The 21,577-nt window shown below is 38.7% G+C and overlaps 1 protein-coding gene and 1 long non-coding RNA gene across 6 annotated transcripts in view; one reads left to right on the top strand and one right to left on the bottom strand.

Annotated features, from left to right (window-relative positions):
• Window positions 1–21,577, top strand: part of PDE4D (phosphodiesterase 4D) — a 1,508,086-nt gene that overhangs the window by 601,712 nt on the left and 884,797 nt on the right. The window contains exon 1 of one of the 5 annotated variants that reach the window (XM_027605098.2): window positions 16,554–17,043. The exons of the other annotated variants lie outside the window; for them this stretch is intronic. Within the exon in view, the coding sequence (XP_027460899.1) occupies window positions 16,583–17,043 (461 nt within the window). The 5' untranslated portion in view covers window positions 16,554–16,582. Of the gene's footprint in view, window positions 1–16,553; window positions 17,044–21,577 lie in introns of those variants that run through there. 5 annotated transcript variants of the gene reach the window in all.
• Window positions 6,745–17,025, bottom strand: LOC113928875. Its single transcript, XR_003521991.1, has 3 exons — window positions 16,934–17,025; window positions 16,110–16,228; window positions 6,745–6,914 (listed from the first exon to the last, which is right to left on the bottom strand). It is a non-coding gene; the product is annotated as an uncharacterized LOC113928875 (long non-coding RNA).

Raw genomic sequence — 21,577 nt, 5'->3', positions numbered from 1 at the left:
TTCTGTTAACATCTTATTAACCTCAGAGGAGTAAGACAAAGTATCCTTGATTCACACTGTTAGTTGCACAGTTGGGATTTGAACATAAATTTTCATTACTCCAAAGCCTCCCTTTGTACTTTATTGTTTGGAAAAAGAATATTCTATGAAAATTTAAATATGAACAATAACAAAAATGTGAGCCTTGTAAGGCATTGAAATAATTATAATTTTTACAAAAAATAAATTACCCATTCAAATAGATAATTTGGCTATATATGTTGGTCATGGAAACTGTACCATAATATATTACTTTAAATGTATAAAAAATGGATTATAGTATAAATTAGACTCATTAAAAAAACATTCAGATGCATAGTTTATCAGTTATTGTTCAAAGTGTGGTCATTAAAATAGCTCTAAGTGCTTTGAAGTTTTTAATAGGGTGGACATTAGATTCTGGTAGACAGATAAGCCAGTCTTTAAGTCAACCAATATTCCTATACTAATCCTTCACCTAGCTTGCTGTCTAGTCCCTGGGCAATGGTGATGTGGACCCTAGCCCTGAACCAGGGATTCTACTTCATTATTAATTCTGACTTTGTATTTTGGACATGGAATCATTTGGAGGTAAGGAGATGTTTGTGATTTTAAGTACCATGGATGTAAGTGCTTCCAGTAGGTAATCTGGGGCTTGTGATGTTTTGGCAGTCATACAGCTAAATTACCAGCATCTCTTAGGGATACTGAGAGCATTAACTGAGACATGAAGTGTTTTGTGATGTGTGACTGGGTATAAAATGGACAGAATGACGTTTAGAATTTCAAGCTCTACCTTCCGGGATGGACCAGCCAGCAAGATCTTCATATGGTATTTGAACCAGAGTACTGATGCTTTTGTTGCTGGCATTTTGTCTGGTTTGGGATTAATTTGGTTGTCATGAATAGCTCTTTAGCATATAAAGATGAAAGAAGTGTAAGCTCATAAAATAAGGGAGTCTCTTAACGCAGAGTATGTGCAGTGCCAAAACAGTCAACTGTATCAGACAAGTCATTGGTGAAATCGGAGGTGACTTACTCAATTTTGTATTCATTTAGTCATTTCAAAAATATGTATTCATTCTTTATAAGTATGCTAGCAGCTCAGTTATATTCCCAATGTTTTTACCCTCAGAAATTTCACTATTGAGGTATGACAATGAGACATGCATACTCACATTAAAAATTAAGTAACAATTCAAGAGGCAGCACAGGCAGTCTGTGATTAAGTGCCATCTGAATAGTATGAACAATGAATGCGATGAGCTCATACAAAGGAAGGATCAAGGGAGGCCTTATGAAAAAACTGGGAATTGCCTTATTTTTGGAGTGGATTATGAATGAGTTGGAATTGAATAAATGGAGGGTGTGCTAACCTGGGGGAGGGGATTCAACATAGAGATGGATGCCTGAAACTAGAAATTAGGTTGTGATCTTGGGAGACAGTGGGGAATTGCAAAATTAGTGCCTGACCATATTGTGTGGGTCTTTGATTGCCAGGTTAATAAGACATTTGTACTTTATCCAGAGAATAATGGGACTCATGGAAGGTTTTCTACAGGGAAGTGGAAGGAAAATTCATCACATTACAATGACATGTCATAGAAATGTGCACAATATCTTGAAACTAGGGAGAGATGAGAAAGGAAGAAAGCCTTTTGAACAGTGGTTTTTAAACTTTAGTGTGCTTAAGAATCCACCTAGGTAGCTTGTTGAAGTTGCAGATTTCTGAGCTTAACTGAGATTCTGATTGAGTAAGTCTGGAGAGGGCCCTTAATCTCCATCTTAACAAGGATCAATGTGATTCTGATTTAAGTGGTCTTCAGACCACATTTTGAATAATACTAAAATAGAAGTCTGTCACAATAATAAAGGAGTGAAGTGGTGAAAGTTTGTACTATAATTTGGAAGTAGGAAAGAAAAGGAAGTGATGACTGTAAGGATTATGGTTATGGAAGAATTGATACAACTTAGAAATGTTTGGATACAAGAAATCAAAGGGAAGAAATAGTCTAAGATGACATTAATGTATTTAATTCAATGTATTTGATAATTTTTGCTTTTACAACTGGATTTGCTAGTCAGTTAATTTACTGAAAAGAATCAGCACATGTAAAGATAATGCCCAGGTGTGAACTAAAGAGAAAATGCAATATAATGCATGTGGTAATACGTGTAAATAAAAAATCCTGAAAAAATTAATCCACCATTTTGTATTATATTCAGATATATTCTAATGATTACTTTCCCCATTGTGGATTTAAGTGATTCTTAGTTAGAGTTCCTGAATGTCTTTCATCATTAAAGATGGGTGTAGATTTCACAATTATCCACATCTTCCCCATATAGCTAAGAGGGCAACTCTAGGGAATATATTGGAGCATCTCCGTAGTTATGATTATTCTATATCCTGGATTTGGGGGAAAAATCTGATTAAAAATAATCATATCCTGAACTCATAGATACAGGGAATAGATTGGTGGTTGCCAGAGGTAGGATGTGGGGAGGGGAGGCACAAATGGGTGAAGATGATCGAAAGGTACAAACTTCCAGGTTTTTTCTTTTAAAGATTTATTTATTTATTTTAGAGAGAGAGAGAAGAGTGAGTGGGGGTGGGGAGGGTCAGAGGAAGAGGGAGAGGGAGAGAGGCAGACTCCCCATTGAGTGCAGAGCCCTACACAGGGCAAGACCCAAGGACTCCGAGGAAACTGAGCAGAAATCAAAGTTGGCCGCTTATCTGACTGAGCCACCCAGGTGCCCACAAACTTCCAGTTTTAAAAATAAAAAAGCCCTAAGGAGGTAATGTATAGCACTGACTGAAATAAATAATACTGTATTGCTTATATGAAAGTTACTAAGAGAGTAGGTCTCAAAAGTTCTTCTGACAAGAAAAAAAATTGTAGATATGTATGATGCTGAATACTAACGAGATTTTTTTGTGGTGATCATTGTGTAATATAACATATATCAAATCATTACTTGTAGTTATATATCAATTATATCTCATTAAAAATAGTCGTTTACATGGGGCGCCTGGGTGGCTCAGTTGGTTAAGCAACTGCCTTCGGCTCAGGTCATGATTCCAGGGTCCTGGGATCGAGCCCCGCATTGGGCTCCCTGCTCGGCGGGAAGCCTGCTTCTCCCTCTCCCACTCCCCCTGCTTGTGTTCCCTCTTTCTCTGTCTCTCTCTCTCTGTCAATTAAATAAATAAAATCTTTAAAAAAAAATAGTCGTTTACATTTTCTAGAGATCTATCAGACTATGAACCCCAATTCTTGGTTTGGACAATGCAGTTAGTGGAATTACAGTAGATAGTGGATAAAATATGCAGTTTTGGGGCTTATTCTCAGTAGGTGCCAGGGCAAACTCAAAAGAAAATATTAAGAAGGTTATTACTGTTAGATTCTAGTTTATATCATCAAGTCATCGGGAATGGTACTGATGAAAGTTGTAAGAAAAATTAAATTTTAAGGAGAAATTAGGAACCGGAAATGTTTCTTTTGCATGGATATTGCTTAAAATTACTGACATTTCAAAATCTTTAGTTCACCAACAGAAGGAAAAAGATAAAGAAATTCAAGTAACTTGAAGAGTTAGAAACTTGTATATAAATCAGTTTCAGTTAAGAATAAATAATAATCATATTCCTCAGCGGTGCCTGGGTGGCTCAGTTGGTTAAGCCTCTCCCTTCAGCTCAGGTCATGATCCTGGGTCCTGGGATTCAGCTCAGCGGGGAGTCTGCTTGTTTCTCTCCCTCTGCTGCTCCCCCTGGCTTGTGCTCTCTCTTTTCTCTCTGTCAAATAAATAAGTAAAATCTTTAAAAAAATAATCATACTCTTCATGCTTCAAAAGGACGCTTGGTTTGAAAGAGGAAAGGCTTTGACCTCTTGAAAATGATCTTGAAGTCAAATAAAGAGTGAGGACTTGGGAGAAGTTTCAGCTGAGGAGGAAAAGAACTAGCAAAGAAACAGCACGGAGGAGAAGCAGGCACCAGGTCTCTATTTGTGCGGGGCACCTGGGCATCATGAACAGAGGAGCTCTTCCTTTGGGGGCGAACTACCTGTCAGACCTGTGGTCTTGAGATCACACAGCCTCTCCTCCCCTGGTCCCCTTAGGCTGACTCGGAGGCTGCTGAAATTGTCTTCTGGAACCTTGACACTCAATTTTGCCCAAACACAACAAAGACTAATTCCTCATGGGGAGAATATTATAGATGATGGTTTGTTAGTCATCTAGTACTTTCTTATTCATTAACAGTCAGCAAACTGTTTCTATAAAGACCCAGATAGTGAATATTTTAGACATTGTGGGCTACAGAGCCTCTGTCAGAACTACTCAACTCTGTCACAGTGTGAAAGCAGTCATAGACAATAAGTAAATGAATGGATGTGGCTGTGTCCCAGTGAAACTTAATTTACAAAAACAGGCGATAAGTTGGATTCACCCTGTAGCCATGGCTTGCTGACCCTTGTTTTAATGCAGTATATGGTATTTCTATTATGGAGTAGTAGGTTGGTTAGAAAGCTACCACTTCAGCTGGTTAGAAAGCTAACTACTTTCCTAGCATAGTTTCCCTAAAGCAGTAGGTTCCCGACTCAAAATAGATAGGAACCTGACCTCCTACTACAGCTAGTAAATTCCTTAAGTAAAGAAATGTAAAAGGCTTTGGAGGTAACACAAAGAGTGGCTAGAAATTGGGTTCCAGTATTTTCTGGATGTGTAATTTTTTTTGGGGGGGTGAGCTCTACATCCCAGGTGGGGCTTATACTCACGACCCCAAGATCAAGAGTTGCATGCTCTGCTGACTGAGCCAGCCAGGAGCCCCTCTAGTTGTGTAAATTTTGGCCAGTTATTTGGGCCAGTTATGTAAAGTAGGAATGATAATCTCTACCTGATTAAAAGTCCGTGACTATCAATTGCTGTAGCATAAGTGAAACGCTCATTACAGTAACATCTGTCATACAGTAGACCCTCAGTAAATGTTGGTTTTCATCCTTCTTTTCCATATGCCAGAAAACACATATGGAGTAGAAATAAAAGTAGAAACAAGGCAAAGTAGAAGGCAGAACTAATTTCACATTTAAGATATTTGTATGTGACTCTTTTTCTAACTGAAATACTCATTGCTGGCTGAAAGGTACGGTCCTATTACTGCTTGGATGCGGCTCAGGATTTTCAAGAGCTCCAGTATAATACTATAGGGGTGTTTGGTTCTCCATTTTCCTCATTTCCTAAATTATATGTAATATATGTGTACATATGCATATATACATAAATATATAAAATAATGTATATGTGTGTGTGTGTATGCATTACTTACGTGCCAGATACTGTGCTGAGAATTTTACATTTGTTATTTCATTTAATCCTTACAGTAACATTGCATAGTCGGTTCTGTTATTACCCCCATTTTATAGATGAGAAACTGATACTTAGAGTGGTAATGTAGCCTGTAGTCAGACGTCTAGAACATCTCAGAGCTGGAACTGAAATTCAGGACTTTCTGGCTATGGTGAGCATTCCCTTAGTAAGGATGATGAATGACATACCTTTTAGAAAAATGTTTAAATTCAGTAAGACTACTGGTTTGACCATTTTTACTGAATACCTTCAGCATTTATGGGTTACTTGACCAACATCAAAGAGGGACTGGATTAATAAGCATAGTGTGAAGTTTATAACTGGTCACTTGGTCCACATCTTTGAACCTGCACAGAGGTCATTGCAAATAAATCTAGGTCTACATTTGGCACACTGCACAAAGCATTCTGAACAATTCGATGATGAGATTTCCATTATTTATGCATGAGGAGAATATGCTGTTTTCCATGCACTGAGCCAGGGGGGGAATTACTCAGCCTTAGTAATATTAGACCATGGATCTTCCATTTATTTTAAAATGGTAGTGTCGTGCTGAGGAGAAAAATGGTTAATATCTTTCTTCTTCTTCCTCCAAATACAATGTCAAAACTACATTGATTAAGGGACGCCTGGGTGGCTCAGTCGTTAAGTGTCTGCCTTCGGCTCAGGTCATGAGCCCAGGGTCCTGGGATAGAGCCCTGCATCGGGCTCCCTGCTCAGCAGGAAACCTGCTTCTCCCTCTCCCACTCCCCCTGCTTGTGTTCCCTCTCTCGCTGTGTCTCTCTCTGTCAAATAAATAAAATCTGTGTCTGTCTCTGTCAAATAAATAAATAAAATCTTTAAAAAAACTACATTGATTAATGGGCGCCTGGGTGGCTCAGATGGTTGAGCGTATGCCTTCAGCTCAGGTCATGGTCCCAGGGTCCTGGGATCGAGTCCCGCATCGGACTCCCTGCTGCTTGGGAGCCTGCTTCTCCCTCTGCTTCTCTCTCTCTCTCTCTCTCTCTGTCTCTCATGAATAAATAAATAAAATCTTTAAAATATAAAAAAATAAAAATAAAAAAACTACATTGATTAAAATAAATAAAATCTTGTATCATGGTGTCAAGTCTGTAAGAAGATAGAATAAGCAAGCAGAAACATTAAATTCTATATATTTTTATAGACTTCTATATATTCACATAGAATTCTATATGAATTCTATATATTTTTCCTCTCCCAGTGTTCTTATTTCCTTCTATTCTGCTCATTAAGTTGCACAGAAATTTTAAATTCTATCAAAATAAGTAGCACATTTTCTTAATGTTTTTTAAAAGTACTATTTTATTAAAAATTTTGCATTCACAAAGAAAGTGAGTACCTTGGTTAAAATTTAAGTTAGTTTGTGAGTATGCCCCAGGTACTGATCCAAATTCTCTTTTTTGGAGGGAACATGTATTTCTTCAGGATAGATTAAGAAGCTTGTCTTCTCTCAATATAGGAAGCCTCTTTGCAGTCTTGTTTACTTCAGATTGTAAGGGTGAATTGAGATACTGCTGAAAAATAACACATTTATTATTACTGGAGGAAAAGCCTTTTGACTTAATGAGTTAAACTTACTATCTTTCGATTAGTATCAGCTAGAGCTATTGTAGGAATTGAATTTGGTGATGTTGGATAAGTATCAAAAAATATTCACAGACCCATCAGATGGCACATATTTGAGAAATTAAAATCTTTCCTGACCCTAAGAAGGAAACTTTCTGGCAACCAGGAGGATGTAGGGAGTTAATATTGAGGAATATATGGGGGTGCCTGGGTGGCTTAGTCATGAAGTGTCTGCCTTTAGCTCAGGTCATGATCCCAGGGTCCTGGAATCAAGCCCCACATTGGGCTCCCTGCTCAGCGGGGAGTTTGCTTCTCCCTCTACCAATCCCCCTGCTTGTGTTCCCTCTTTTGCACACACTCTATCTGTCAAATAAATAAATAAAATCTTTAAAAAAATACTGAGGAATATATGTGTTCTGGGAAGGGGAGAATCATAGCCAAAGAATGAAGCAGGTTCACCGTCTGCCTGAGAGCTACACATATCTTTTCATAAAAATTGTTATTCTAATTTAGTGTTAATTTAACAGCTAAGCTTTGAAAGGAGGATGAAATCTATTTTAAAGAAGTTCACAATTATTTTTAGCTCAGGATTCTATTTGGACCCATCACATTTTTTTATGCTGCCACAGTTTTAAATGTTTGTCCAGTGATTTAGTTTGGGAAGGTTACAAATACAAAGTGTTTAGAATCTCTTTCAGCTTTCTCTCTCAAAGATGGAATTTTCAGTTCCACACTGCTCACTGCTTGTTCCTACCCACCTCAGGTGTATCTGTTCTGTTGGTGATGATGTGGGTTTTCTGCCACTGATTCTTATAAATTTGTTGCCCCCCTCTAAACTCCCTTTACATTCTAATAATTTCTCTCCATACTCCTTTGTGTTTTGTATGTAGATAATGTTATCATCAGCAAATAATGACAGTTTTGATTCTTCCTTTTCAATCCATTTATCTTCAATATCTATGTGTGTGTTTGTCTTATTAAGGTATCTAGGATTTATGGTTTACTGTTGATTAGAAGTATTGATAATGAACATTTGTATCTTGTCCCTCACACAAGATATATCCAATATTTCAGCTTATATCTTTTTAGCTCTCTAATTTTATATTAAACCACCCATCCACTGATATTATTAAACAATTTATCCAGTGACGTTTTAATTTAAAAAGTTCTGTATTTAGTTTATCCCTTTGTCTTCTAGGTAAGATCACAGGTTTCAGACTGAGGTTGGCAGGGGCTCAAGTTCTGGCTTTCAAACTCAACAAATATCTGACCTTAGGCCAATAATTGCTACTATCAGCCTCCAATTCCTCGGGTGTAAACTGGAGTTAATGCTAGAAATCCTTTAAGAAACACATTAATTATAATATTCAACTCAATTTAATAGGAACTTTATAAAATGAGAAATATTACATTAAATTTACATTTTCTTAAAGGGAAAATGAATAATTTTGCCATACCACTGCCTACCTTGTTACTTTCCAGCATCTTAAAGTCTATGATTAAATTTCTTCACATTAAGAATTTAAAGATTCTTGGGGTGCCTGGGTGGTGCAGTTGGTTAAGTGTCTGACTCTTGCTTTCCACTCAGGTCATGATCTCAGGGTCCTGAGTTAGAGCCCAGCATTGGGCTCAGCACTCAGCAGGAGTCTACCTGGATATTCTCATCCCCCCAACCCCCCCTCCCGCCCCGTGCACAACAGTCGGGCTCTCTCTCTCATGCTCTCTCTCTCTCAATCAAATAAATAAATAAATCTTTTCAAAAAAATTGAAGGATTCATAACTATTTTTGGCCTTTGGTAGGTTAGGCCTAATTTCATAATAACAAGCTACTTCTCATAATCTCTTTTGCATATTGAGATTGAGAGTGACATTTCAAGGCATGTTGATTCCTTTTTTAAATTTAATTGTCAAACACTAGAAGCTTAGTATGCTCTCTTAAAAGTCAGCTAGAAGCTTTTGACAGATGGGCATTTAGCACCTGAGTAATTATCCTTCAGGTCTCATGAATCAGTCACTTTGAAAGTTCTGTGACATCTTCCAAGGGATTTAGGAATATCTTGTCTTTTTAAGTGCATTGCTGTTGTATGATCAGACATGATTTTGTAGTTACTTCAATGATTAAACAATATACAGCTTCAAGTACTTATGAATATCTTGTTGCTTTATAATAAAATATGGAAGTATAGTCTTTCTCCCTGAAAGAAATATTTTCTTTACTTACAATAGATGTTTGTCTCCCAGGCATATTTTCATTATTTCTACATATGGAGTAAGTTATCTCTTCAGTGAGGCAATATAGTATAGTCTTTTGAAGACATTTTAAGTGAATATTAGGTGTCTAAATCTCATTTAATTAAGTCTAAAATTAAACTATGTACTGTTCTATAAATACAACTAACACACCAAAAATCTTTACCATTCCAACATGGCCCTCCTTGATTTTAATTCATTTCCAAATAGCCTCCACTTTACTTCACCCCAGGCCACTGGTCAGCTTGGTATTCCCCAATACGACAAACTACTGCTATATGGCAGTGTCTTTGCACTTGTATTTTTCATAGCCTGGGATGCTGGCTGACACCCTTCCTTCACTCCCAAACATCATACACTAACTTCTCAATTTGCTTCTATTTGCTTTATGGCACTTAGCCTCATCTGGCATATTTATATATTTGTTTGAGTTTTTGTTCTCTTTCTTCCAATTAGAACAGGAGAGCCAAAACTGTACTGTTTTATTCAGTCCTTTTCCTCCAGATCTTATGTTTGGCACATATTAAATGTTCAGTAAGCATTGGTTGAATGAATAAATTAATGTTGAGACAATGAGGTAACAGATGTTTTCTATGTAGAGTTAAGGTCACATGGGTTACACTCAACATCTGCAGGAGACTCGCACAGTCCTTTTAGTCTCTGTAGAAAGATCCTTATGATTTTCAAAATGTTAAAATGTGAAGAAAGAAGTACATTGTTGTAAGGATTAAATAAAACAGGGTATGAAAATTACTTGGCAGAATGCCAAAAGCTAAATGTTTGATAAATGCAATAAACTTACTTCCATCAGAATTCATCATTTCCTCTTTCTCTGCTATCACAATGGAAATGTTGGCTTTGGTCTGGCCTAAGGCAAATTCTTCCATCTGTACCTTAGAGTTCAATCCACTTTTGCCTTCTGAGAGACAGCCTATCATCTATTATTTTCCTTCTTCCTCTCATATCCTTGATTTCTTCTCTATTTGCTTCCTACTCGTCATCTTACCTGATTCACACAGAGGGGCCCCTTTTGATAATTTACTGTATTGCCTTGAGGGGGGCCTTCCTAAAAGGTGATTCATTATGAGATACTTGCATACTTACCTACCTGTCCTTCTTACAGATTCATAAAATTACTTGACGTTTTCTGAATTTCCAGTGCCCCACAGTTCCTCTCATCTCTGAGATTTTGCCAGTGCCAATTTCTGCACAGAATTCATTTTGATGCTCCCCAAGACAAACATATACAGTCATACCTAAATGTTCATACAAGGTATGATTAACTGATTTCACCTTGTGCTTGAGGTTTTGGCATCATCATCTTCATTGTGAAGACTACTGACACTTAAACATGGATTGTTCCTCTTATGTACCAGACATTACATATCCCCATCAACACCCATGTCTCACAAACTCTCTCTCTCTCCCTGAGTTATACTTGTCTTTTTTTAAAGATTTTATTTATTTATTCATGAGAGACAGAGAGGGGGGGAGAGAGAGAGAGAGAGAGAGAGGGAGAAGCAGAGGGAGAAGCAGACTCCCCGCTGAGCAGGGACCCCGATGCAGAACTTGATCCCAGGACCCTGGGATCATGACCTGAGCCGAAGGCAGACGCTTAACCATCTGAGCCACCCAGGCGCCCCTCCCTGAGTTATACTTGTTTGTCTATTTGTTTACTTCCTTTAAAGATACAAAGCTCCTTGAAGACAAGTATTTTTTCATGTTCATCAATTAAATACCGAAGTCTGCATGGGAACTGACACATAACCAATATTTTCATTTTGAATTGACAAGTGGAGTAGTGTCGTTAGAAAGTTACAAGACTGGTTTCTGGTAGTACTGAAACCTGTAGGGCCAGCCAAGCACTTACTGCTGAATTTCTGTCAGTGTGCTAATCAAAGAAAAATGTGCTCAAGTGTAGCATTTCTTAGTTCAACATTTATCACATATTGCTCTTTGTTTCATATTAGAGAAAAAAATTACTAAAAATGACCTAACATATTGAAACAATGGGGTAGGGACTTTAGTGCTAGTACTTAGAGTGGTAATATTGATAATACAATTTAATATATGTATAGATTTTTACAATTCTAAAAGCCCTTCTTATATCCATAGGAAATGCCCTAACCTTGTTTCTGAAAAACATTGAACACTTGGGTGAAATCTAGACTCTGAATGCGTCCTTTGGATATTTCTAACTAGGCAGCAGTTTGGCCTTGTGTAAGACATCATTTGATGATGAAAATTTCTAACTCTATGCTGACTGTTTGGCATCAGATTGATACATCCTAACAAATAAAATAACAGGTGTTCAAGTATACTTAGGATATATGCAAAACGCAAGTTTCATTTAAATCTTCCTCTCATCATTAAGTTAGCAGTGGACCCTTAGTTATCATAACTTACATTTAATTCTTTGTTCTGAATTGAAATGGTGCTTGCTCACTCTTAGCTTTTTATTGACATCATTTCTGTCAGAACACTCCATCATTATTGACAGGAATGTTCTCCCTTGTTAATTGTCCAGCAGAACATTCAGTGATTGATTGGATTGCTAGGGCAGATTTGAAATGCATTGGCAAAATAGGGTGGTGGTGGTGGTGGTGTATAATCTCTGTACCATGGTAATGGCACCAACTAACTTATTATTTAGGTTTGTTCAGGAAAAATGCATGGATAATTTACCGGAATTTTTCACTTTTTATACAGATGTGCTGATGATGAGTAGTGAAAGCTTTCAAGGAAGCCCCAAAAAAACCCAATAGTTTTGAAAGACCCTCTCAGATTGTACCCATAAAACTCCAACATTTATGATCAATCAGTGGGAAAAATGGATAATTTATTTGACATATAAGTATGAAAAACTGATGTCCCTATTGAATATTTCCATTTTTGGTTATTTTAAATATGAGTGCACAACTGTTAGATTAATGAAAAGAGTTTTTAAATGGAAAACTAGAAGTCTCATTTTTTTAACCGTGTAAGATTTTCTTTTAACATACAGACAACAAGAGTCAGTCATAGATAAACTATAAATTTTCATGAGATCTGGACTCTTAAACTAGGTTTGCCAGAAAGTATTTGAGTCATGTGGGCAAGTCAACTAAGAGAACCTAAAGTAATTTTGTGGCTCTATAGTGAGGGAATAGGTCTGGATTAGTAGTTATTGATATATTGAAGTCAGCTAAGGAGTTTTTAAAAATGCTGTCATCTGGCTTCTCCCTGCAGAAATACTGATTTCATTTGTTTAAGTGTGGCAATGGTTTTCAAGTTTTAGTTGGATTCAGAATAGCCTGGCCAACTTGGTAAATGTACAAAGCCCTAAGCTTAATCTGCTTCAAGGAGCTTGGGCTTTTGTATTCTTAACTTGTTCTGTAGGTGATTCTGGTAACATCACGGTTTGAAATCACTGGTCTAGAGTTTAACATCAGAAGTTTTTAAAGGTCTCCAAAATGATACTCCTTAGGTGCAGCCATGGTTGGAAACCACTGAGTAAAGTCAAATTTAGGATTCTTCCAACTCTATCAAGAATGATCCAAATTGGTAGCTTTTATTAAGTAGTTATTGTGTATAAGGCATTGTGCTAAGTATTATCTCATTAAATAATCACAAGACCCTTTGAGGTGGGTACTAATACTACTTTGCATATAATAGACATGGAGAGTAAGTAATTTAGAGCTAAGGTCACATGAATAAGAAGTGGTGGATTGGAACCTAAGCTGTTTTACCTCACAAGTCACACAATAAACTACTACTATAAGTTATCTTTTGGAATTATAGGAGAAGCTGAAAACTCTCAAATTGGGAACATGTTAGAAGGTACTTACATGATTTTCTTTTGCAATTTTTACTGAAGTATAATTTACATACAATATCCTTTTAGTTTCAAGTATACTTCATAGTGATTTGATATTTTTGTATATTATGAAATGATCCCCACCTTAGGTCTACATACCATCTGTCACCTTATACAGTTATTGCAGTATTATTGACTATATTCCCCATGCTGTACATAACATCCCCATGACTTATTTTTTTTTATAACTGAGAGTCTGTACCTCTGAATCCCCTCCACCTATTTCACTCATCCCCTCAATTCTTCCCCACTCTTATAACCAACAGTTTGTTTCCTGTAGGTATGACTGTGTTTCTATTTTTGTTGTTGTTTTGATTTCACGTATACGAAATCATATGATATTTGTCTTTCTCTGATTTATTTCACTTAGTATAATGCCCTCGAGGTCCATCCATGTTGTTGCAAATGGCAGAATGCCCTTCTTTTTTGACAGAGTCATAGTCCATTGTGTGTGTGTGTGTGTGTGTGTGTGTGTGTGTGTATACACCTATCAGTAGACAATTATGTTGCTTCCATATCTTGGCTATTGTAACTAATGCTGTAATGAACATAGGAGTGCATGTATTTATTTGAATTGGCATTTTCATTTTCATTCAGATATTCAGAAGTGGAATTGTTGAATCATATGGCAGTTCTATTTTTTAAAATTTTTTGAGTAATCTCTATACTGTTTTCCATGATTGCTGCACCAATTTACATTTCTACCAATAGTATAGGAGGGTTTCCTTTTCTCCAAGTCCTCACCAGCACTTGCTTTTTCTTGGCTTTTTGATAATAGCAAATTTGACAGGTGTGAGGTGATAGAGCTCATTGTGATTTTGATTTGCATTTTGCTGATTATTGATATTGAAAGCTTTTTCATGTGCCTACTGGCCATCTGTATGTCTTCTTTGGAAAAATGTCTATTAAAGTTCTCTGCCCATTTTTAAATTGGGTTGTATGTTATTTTGATATTAAATTATGTTAAGTTCTTTATATATTTTGGATATTAATCCCATTATCAGATGTATGATTTATAAATATCTTCTTTCATTCAATGGATTGCCTTATTATTTTGTTGATGGTTTCTTTTCTTGTGCAAAAGCTTTTCAGTTTGATAAATGATTTTCTTATATTTAAAAATATACCTGGCTTGTAATTATATAGTAAAAACAAAATAATCATTTACAAAAAATGGAGAATATAAGAAAAATAAACTGTTCATTAATTAAAAGAAAGAAGAGAACCGACAGTGAGAAGCAGGTTAGGTTTGAATAATTCTCTTCATTCTGGAAAGAAGATCACATACTACTTGTTTGTACTGTTAGTGTTTGAAAAGCGAGATTATGAGCTTCAGATGGCTATTCTGCCATAGCTCTATCAAGGAGAAAGGTGGCAAGAATTTCATAGGGAAAAAAGAAATTTGTATACTTCTTCAAAATGGTTCCAAATATTAATAATGCGATGAATTGGAAAAAAATGATTTATACTGCAAGCATTTCCTTTTCTCTCCTCTCTTGTTTGGAAAGATACCAGCTCAATGCCTTCGTAGGCATAGAAAATTCTTTGGCCACTGCCACTAGTCATACTTGTGTCTGTAAAGGGGAGAGAAGAATGCCTTAGTCAGGTATGTTTTCAGTGCTACGTAGAGAAGTGGTACTTAGGAGACTGCCTTGCTCTTCTCAGGTCAAGCCTTTCTCAGGCTTTGTACATGGGCCCTATGGGCATAATGCCAATACTGAAATGTTGGAGGAGACATTGCCTACCTTGAAGGAGAAGGAGGACAAGGAAGAAAAGGAGAAGGAGAGAAGGAGGAGGAAGAAATATACCCATGTAGAAATGCCAAGGGTCATTTTTGCAAAGCATTAAATTTAATTGCTCCCACTTAGAGAAGGGAACAGCAAGCAAAGTGAGCATTTATTTTCATTGATGATATTTCATCACTGGCTTTTATATTGAGCATTCACTGTCTGGAGAACTTTGGATTTCTAGCACTCTGGAGAGTCTGAGAGATGGTTCCTGATTCTGGTACTTTAGTATTCATTATATGAAATGAATAAAATGTACATATTTAAGTGTGTCAAAATTGACTGTGTATGGTAAATAGAATAATTACACTGCTAACAAGCTACTGTCACCCCTAAATAAAATTATATTTCACATAATGAATGGTACAGTACTAGTTCCCATAAACTCTAATTCTAAGATTAAATATAACTTAAACTATAGAAAAAGTACAAGAAAAGTATGTGACATATATTGCTCTGAAACTTTCTTGACCTCTCAAAAATGGCTAACATTGCAGGAAAATACTAAATAAAGCAAGACAAATAGAAATGGAATTTGGATTTTAGTGCCAAATATGACTCTTATTTCTGTGCGATAATAGTGATACATGTTTTTAAACGCTCTGGTAATAGAGCTGTGTTCTGCTGAAAGTGGCAGAATGACAAAATTGCAGGCAGGCACTGACAGTAGAAACCCCTGAAGATAAACGGAGGTTTGTAATGGAAAAGGTTCCCCAACCTTAACTGTGGCCAGCTGTCTCTCAGCCTTGACAACCGTTCACTTTGATTTCCAGCTAGGACCACTCCTGGGGACCTTAATCACAGAAGGAACAGCAACATGAGATAATAGCTGGAGGAAGATCTTCAAGAGGAAACAGTGGGCATTCTCCCTGCTACGGGAAAGATCCACACAATATTTAATCTTATGTCAGGGAAAGAGGCTGAAATAATCCAGATATTGGGCCCTCACCCAGATCCAAATTTTCAGCAACCTGCACAAAAACCATTCTGGGCAACTTTGCAGGTCACATCCCTTATCTTTGGGAGCCCCAGCATGGGGCTCATCATCAACAAGCTGTGAGAATCAGACAGGAACACCGAACTCCATTTCTGGAAGAAGACTGAAGCAAGTGGAGGTGCAGAAGAAAGCTCAGGGGCAGTGGGGGGCCGTGGGGGGGGAGGCGGGGGCACGGGGAGGGGAAGGATCAGGAGAACAGGTCTGACTTCTGACTGGCTGGGGTGGTTTTGGAGAAAGTCGCCGCAGGGCTCACCAGTCAGGAGCTGTCCAACTTTTCAGCAGCTCCGGTCTCAGGGTTCAGGCGCTCTGGACTGAGGAGGCTGCTACCACTACTGCTGCTGCTTTTTCTGCATCTCGAGCTGCTAACAATTACTGCTTTCGCCGCAGGCGCCCAAAGGAAGGAAGGAAAGAAAAAAGGGAGGAAGGAGGGGACCGGCTGTTGGTGAAGCCGCGCACCGCGCGTCCTAGTCTTGGTGAACTGGGGAGCCCAGGAGCGTGTCTCTGCCACAACCACTGTGAAGGGAGCCCTGTCACGTTATGTGACCCCTCCCGCTAGCAGAGCCTCTTCTTGGTTGCCCGGAGCCTCTGGTGGCTTCAAGTGGGAAGCTGAGCCCAGCCTCTGTTCGGCGCCAGAAGCGGCGGCGGCAGCAGCAGCAGCATCCGGGAGGCGCTCGGGCCAGCGCGGTGAAACTGGCTGGACAGCAGGGCTCGGAGCTGCGAGCCAGGATGGAGGCAGAGGGCAGCAGCGTGCCAGCCCGGGCGGGCAGCGACGAGGGCAGCGACGGCGCTGGAGGGGCCACACTCAAAGCCCCCAAGCACCTCTGGAGGCACGAGCAGCACCACCAATACCCGCTCCGGCAGCCCCAGTTCCGCCTCCTGCACCCCCATCACCACCTGCCCCCGCCACCGCCGCCCTCGCCCCAGCCCCAGCCCCAGCCCCAGTGTCCGCTGCAGCCGCCCCCGCCACCCCCCCTGCCACCTCCCCCGCCGCTTCCCGGGGCTGCTCGCGGCCGCTACGCCTCGAGCGGGGCCACCGGCAGGGTCCGACATCGCGGCTACTCAGACACAGAGCGCTACCTGTACTGCCGTGCCATGGACCGCACCTCCTACGCCGTGGAGACCGGCCACCGGCCCGGCCTGAAGAAATCCAGGATGTCCTGGCCCTCCTCCTTCCAGGGACTCAGGCGGTGAGTGGAGAGCGCCCCCTCCCCCATTCAGGCAAGGGGTCACCTCCCCAGTTCTCAAATTCTCCTCATTGGTCTATTTATCACTAGCAATCCAGGACCCAGGGCTAAATTCTATTCTGGGAATTGGGGGAGGGAAAGCAGGGGCGTGTCTGTCCTTGCTTGAGAGGGCTAGGATTCACGTGTGTGTAAGAGACCCTGAAAGTACGGTATAAATGTGGGGGGGGGGGCGCACGCGCGAGTGTGTGCATGTGTGTGTGTGCCTGTGTGTGTGTCTAAGAGAATGAAAGAAAGATTTCCAGTTGTCTATACCACCCACCATCCCCTCCCCATCCACTTCCATCCCACCCTGGCAAGTGGGACTAAACAGGCAAATTCAGTTTGCTCTGTTGCAGTAGGAGGAAGAGTGAAGGAAAGGGGTGGGGTTGTTGAGCCAGGGAGACTCCCAGTAATCAGTCCACTCCCCCCAGAGTGAGGGGGGTTGGTGGGACAGATCTGATGGTGACTGGGAATGGGTGAGACAGCTTGGTCCCAGGATTGTAGCTCACAGCCTGAGAACAACTCTTTCTCTTTGTCAAGTCGGGAAGTAAATTGAACAGCTAAAGGGGAGAACAAACACGTGGGTGACTTGGAGAGTTTGGAGCAAAATGTTCAGCAATCCTCAGGAGAGGGAAGAGGGAGGGATGGAAGGAGGGAGGGGGGACTCTGTGGGAGTTACACTGTGTCGGTATGTGGTGTGTGTGCAGGCTGTATGTGTATCTATCCAGTTGTCTTTGCAAAATCCCAGGAAGAAAGTACCTCGTTTTATTTAGCAGCAGGAAAGACGCAGAGATTTGATTACAGTGATTTCCCCTTAATGTAATGTGCTCTGGAAGACAGGGCAAGGAAGCCGCATGTCACCCGGAGTTTTAATAGAAGCCAACTGCTCCTATTCCAAGGAAATGAGTAGTGTAAAGAACCAATTACAGCTACTCTGAGAACTCAGCTCAGATTCTTAACTCAGCCATGGAGGTGGAAGTTGGGCCCTTTCCCTGCAACCCAGAAACAGCTCCTTTCTTGCCTGTCCCAGGCCCTCCAAGCAAGGAATGCCCTGCCCCACATAAAATGCACACAAATAAGGTTTCAGAAGATGCTGGCAAAGTAGAGCTGTCATTATCTAACCTTAGAGGTGGGAAGCCATTGATGGACTACACATCCAAGCCATATATCCGGACGCTGGGTAATCGAAAACTGTAAATCAGGTAGGGGTGCAGAAATAGGAAAACCTGGGGCTGGGATTGTTTGTCCAATTGTAATTGACAGTAGGTTGGGTTTATCAAAAAATAGTAATAGTGTTCAAATGTATCTTTCTCCCCTCCCCCCTTCCTTCCTCCTTCCCTTCCACCCTCCGTCTCTCTCTCTCTCCCCCTTTCTCTTTTTCCCTCCCTCCCCCCTCCTCTCTCTTTATCTTTTTCTTTTTTATGAGCATTTCTCTGTGTGTTGTGTACACTATGGTCAAAGGAAATCCAGCCAAATAGAATATCCCATCCCCGATATGCCCACATGCTCCTCATACCCTTTGCCTTCCTCACACACTTAGGTACTGGACATTTTTTGTGGTAATGTCCTTATACCTGTTAGATAAAAAGAATAAGAATTGTGGTTAATAATCACCATTCAGATCAATTTAAGTTTTGAAGATTGTTGTGATTTCAAACATTCACGAATTAATATGCAAGTTTCATTTTTATACCTCAAACTGCTAAAACCCACAAGCTGTGTTACCCTTTGTTTGAAGAGTTAAATGTCCTCCACTTGGGTAGAGCACTATATATGTGGGTCCCCAGTGGTGGAATAAAGGCAAGCATGGCGCTTTGTATGTTTGAGCTATTAACATTTGTGAGACTGAGGTTTTAACAAATATTAAATAAGAACAAGAGTTCTAGATAAATCTGTGGGTTGATTGACTTTGTAGAGTCTCTTAATTATATTCATTTTTAAATAAAACAGAATATGTCTGAGAGGGTGGAGAGGGAAAATAAGCTAATTGGAGTAGAGGTATTGCATCATTGAGTTGAATTTATTTTTTGCTGTGCTTGCTACACTGATTAATTGTTCTGTTTGAAATTTGTTAATTGAATGGTTCACAGAGAACTAAAGATGTATAATATTTACACATAGCTTTCACTGTAGCTCATCTGATAAATCATTCTCATTCTATTTAAGAATTATTGGACTTAAAATTCTTTACATCACTTATGTATTTCCCAAACACTCATTCACTGCATGTCAAGCTTTTCCTTAATAGAATTGCTTTTGTAAATAAATGTACTTTTCAAGAAGGGTATCAATATTACTCTCATTCTTTAAGGAGAATGGTAGGAATGCTTTAAAATTATCAAAAAATCACATTTATTAACTTATTTGAACCCATTAACAATACTGAAATGAAATGGTATTGTCTTTATAGATAAGAACATTGAGCCCTAGAGGATATGAGTGACTTGTTCAGTAGCACATTGATTGTGAGTGCCAGAGCTGAGACTGAAACCTCGGTCTCCTGCCTCAGCAAAGACAGTGGGTGCTCCAAAAATAAATGTGCGCAGAACCTGGGCATGTTGACAGCATTGAGAAATATATAAAACCAAACATGAAGTTTATATTGATTGATACCACAGGACATAAAGTCCCAATGAAAAATGAGATATGGTTTAAAACATTTAAAGAAAAAAAAAGACAGTATAGGCTCTGGAAGCAATGAGAAATTTTAACTTTTATTTTTAACTTTTGAAATCCTAGCTGTTACACTTGGTGTTAATTATCACAATAGAGGCAAATCAGTTATTTGTTGACTTTCTACATTACATATAATAAAATAATAAATATGAAACAATGTTCAGAGAATTAAAGTTAATCAGATTACTTCATGTTGTTTTCAGTGATCTTCTAAAAGGGAACAGAAGTGTGAGACATGTGTAAAGTGGGTGTGTGTGTATGTGTGTTCATGTGTGCATGTGCCATCATTCAAATGGAGGGCTTAACTTGTCTGTCAAGTTAATGTCTCTGAAAAATCCTCATGGTTGGATGGGTAAATGATTCCCTATGGACTACCAAGAAAAATACGTCCTTTGAAAGGCCATTTTTAGCATGCATCCTAGCATTTCCTGGTATTATTATTGTATTGACTGAAATTTTGAAAACTGCAGTATGTGAAGCAATGGGAAAGAGGAGCACTTGGTTTAATGAGGAAATTTGTAAAATTTGTAAAATTGTGGCCAATTCTTTTGATTCTATGGGAGACATAGGTAAGTGAAATAAATTTTTTATCAAGTTATATCTAAGAAGGTAGATTCAATTTTTAATATTAACATAAAAGTTATTTGAAATAATAAAATTACAAGGAATGAGTACGTTACCAAGAAAACCAAATGAGATATTAAAAAAAACTTATAAAAATATATGTGAAATTAATCACTTTAACCAATAGTTCTTCAAAATGTAATAATTGTTCAACTGAACTGATAAAGGATTTAATTATTTCTTTGACTTCTTTTTACGTAACATGATATTTTCTTTATCAGTAACATGCATTTCTAAATGTGCAGTAAGTATATATTCTCTCTTTTTTAAAAGATTTTATTTATTTATTAGAGAGAGAGAGTGAGCGAGCATAAGCAGGGGGAGGGGCAGAGGGAGAGGGAGAAGCAGACTCCCCGCTGAGCGGGGACCCAGATGCAGGGCTCGATCCCAGGACTCTGGGATCATGACCTGAGCCGAAAGCAGACGCTTAACCGACTGAGCCACCCAGGCACCCAGGAACTTATATTTTCAATGACAAATTAATGGTCAACATCTTTAATCATCAGGGAAATGCAAATGAAAACCACAGTGAGATCTCACCTCACACCTGTCCGACTGGCTATTATAAAAAAGAGAAGAAATAACAAGTGTTGGAGAGGATGTGGAAAAAAGGGAACCCTTGTACACTGGTGGGAAAGTAAATTGGTGCAGCCACTATGGAAAACAATATGGAGGTTACTCAGTAAATTAAAAATAGAACTACCATATAATCCAGCAATTCTACTTCTGGGTATTTATACAAAGAAAATGAAAATACTAATTCAAAGAGATATATGCATGCCAATGTTCATTGCAGCATTATTTACAATAGCCAAGATATGGAAACAATCTGTATGTCCATTAATAGATGAATGGATAAGAAAATTGTGATTATGTAGATATAATGGAATACTATTCAGCCATAAAAAAGAATGAAATCTTGCTATTTGTGACATGCATAGACTTCAGCAGCATTATGATAAGTGAAATAAGTCAGAGAAAGACAAATACAATATTATCTCTCTTATATTTGGAATCTAAAACAAAACAGAAACTAAGCTCACAGATGCAAAAAACGGGTGGTGGTTGTCAGAGGTTGAGCTGGGTATGAGAGAAATGGGTGAACAGTTGTTTTGTTTTTAGTTTAAAAAAATTGAAAAAACAATTAAATTTGGAAACTCAGATAGCATAGATGATTCCTTGGGTATTATGAAAATAT

The sequence above is a fragment of the Zalophus californianus genome, chromosome 5, assembly GCF_009762305.2.
Source record: "Zalophus californianus isolate mZalCal1 chromosome 5, mZalCal1.pri.v2, whole genome shotgun sequence".
Lineage (NCBI taxonomy): Eukaryota > Metazoa > Chordata > Mammalia > Carnivora > Otariidae > Zalophus > Zalophus californianus.
Note: the sequence above shows the minus strand (reverse complement) of the source record. Positions and strands in the feature narration are given on the sequence as shown.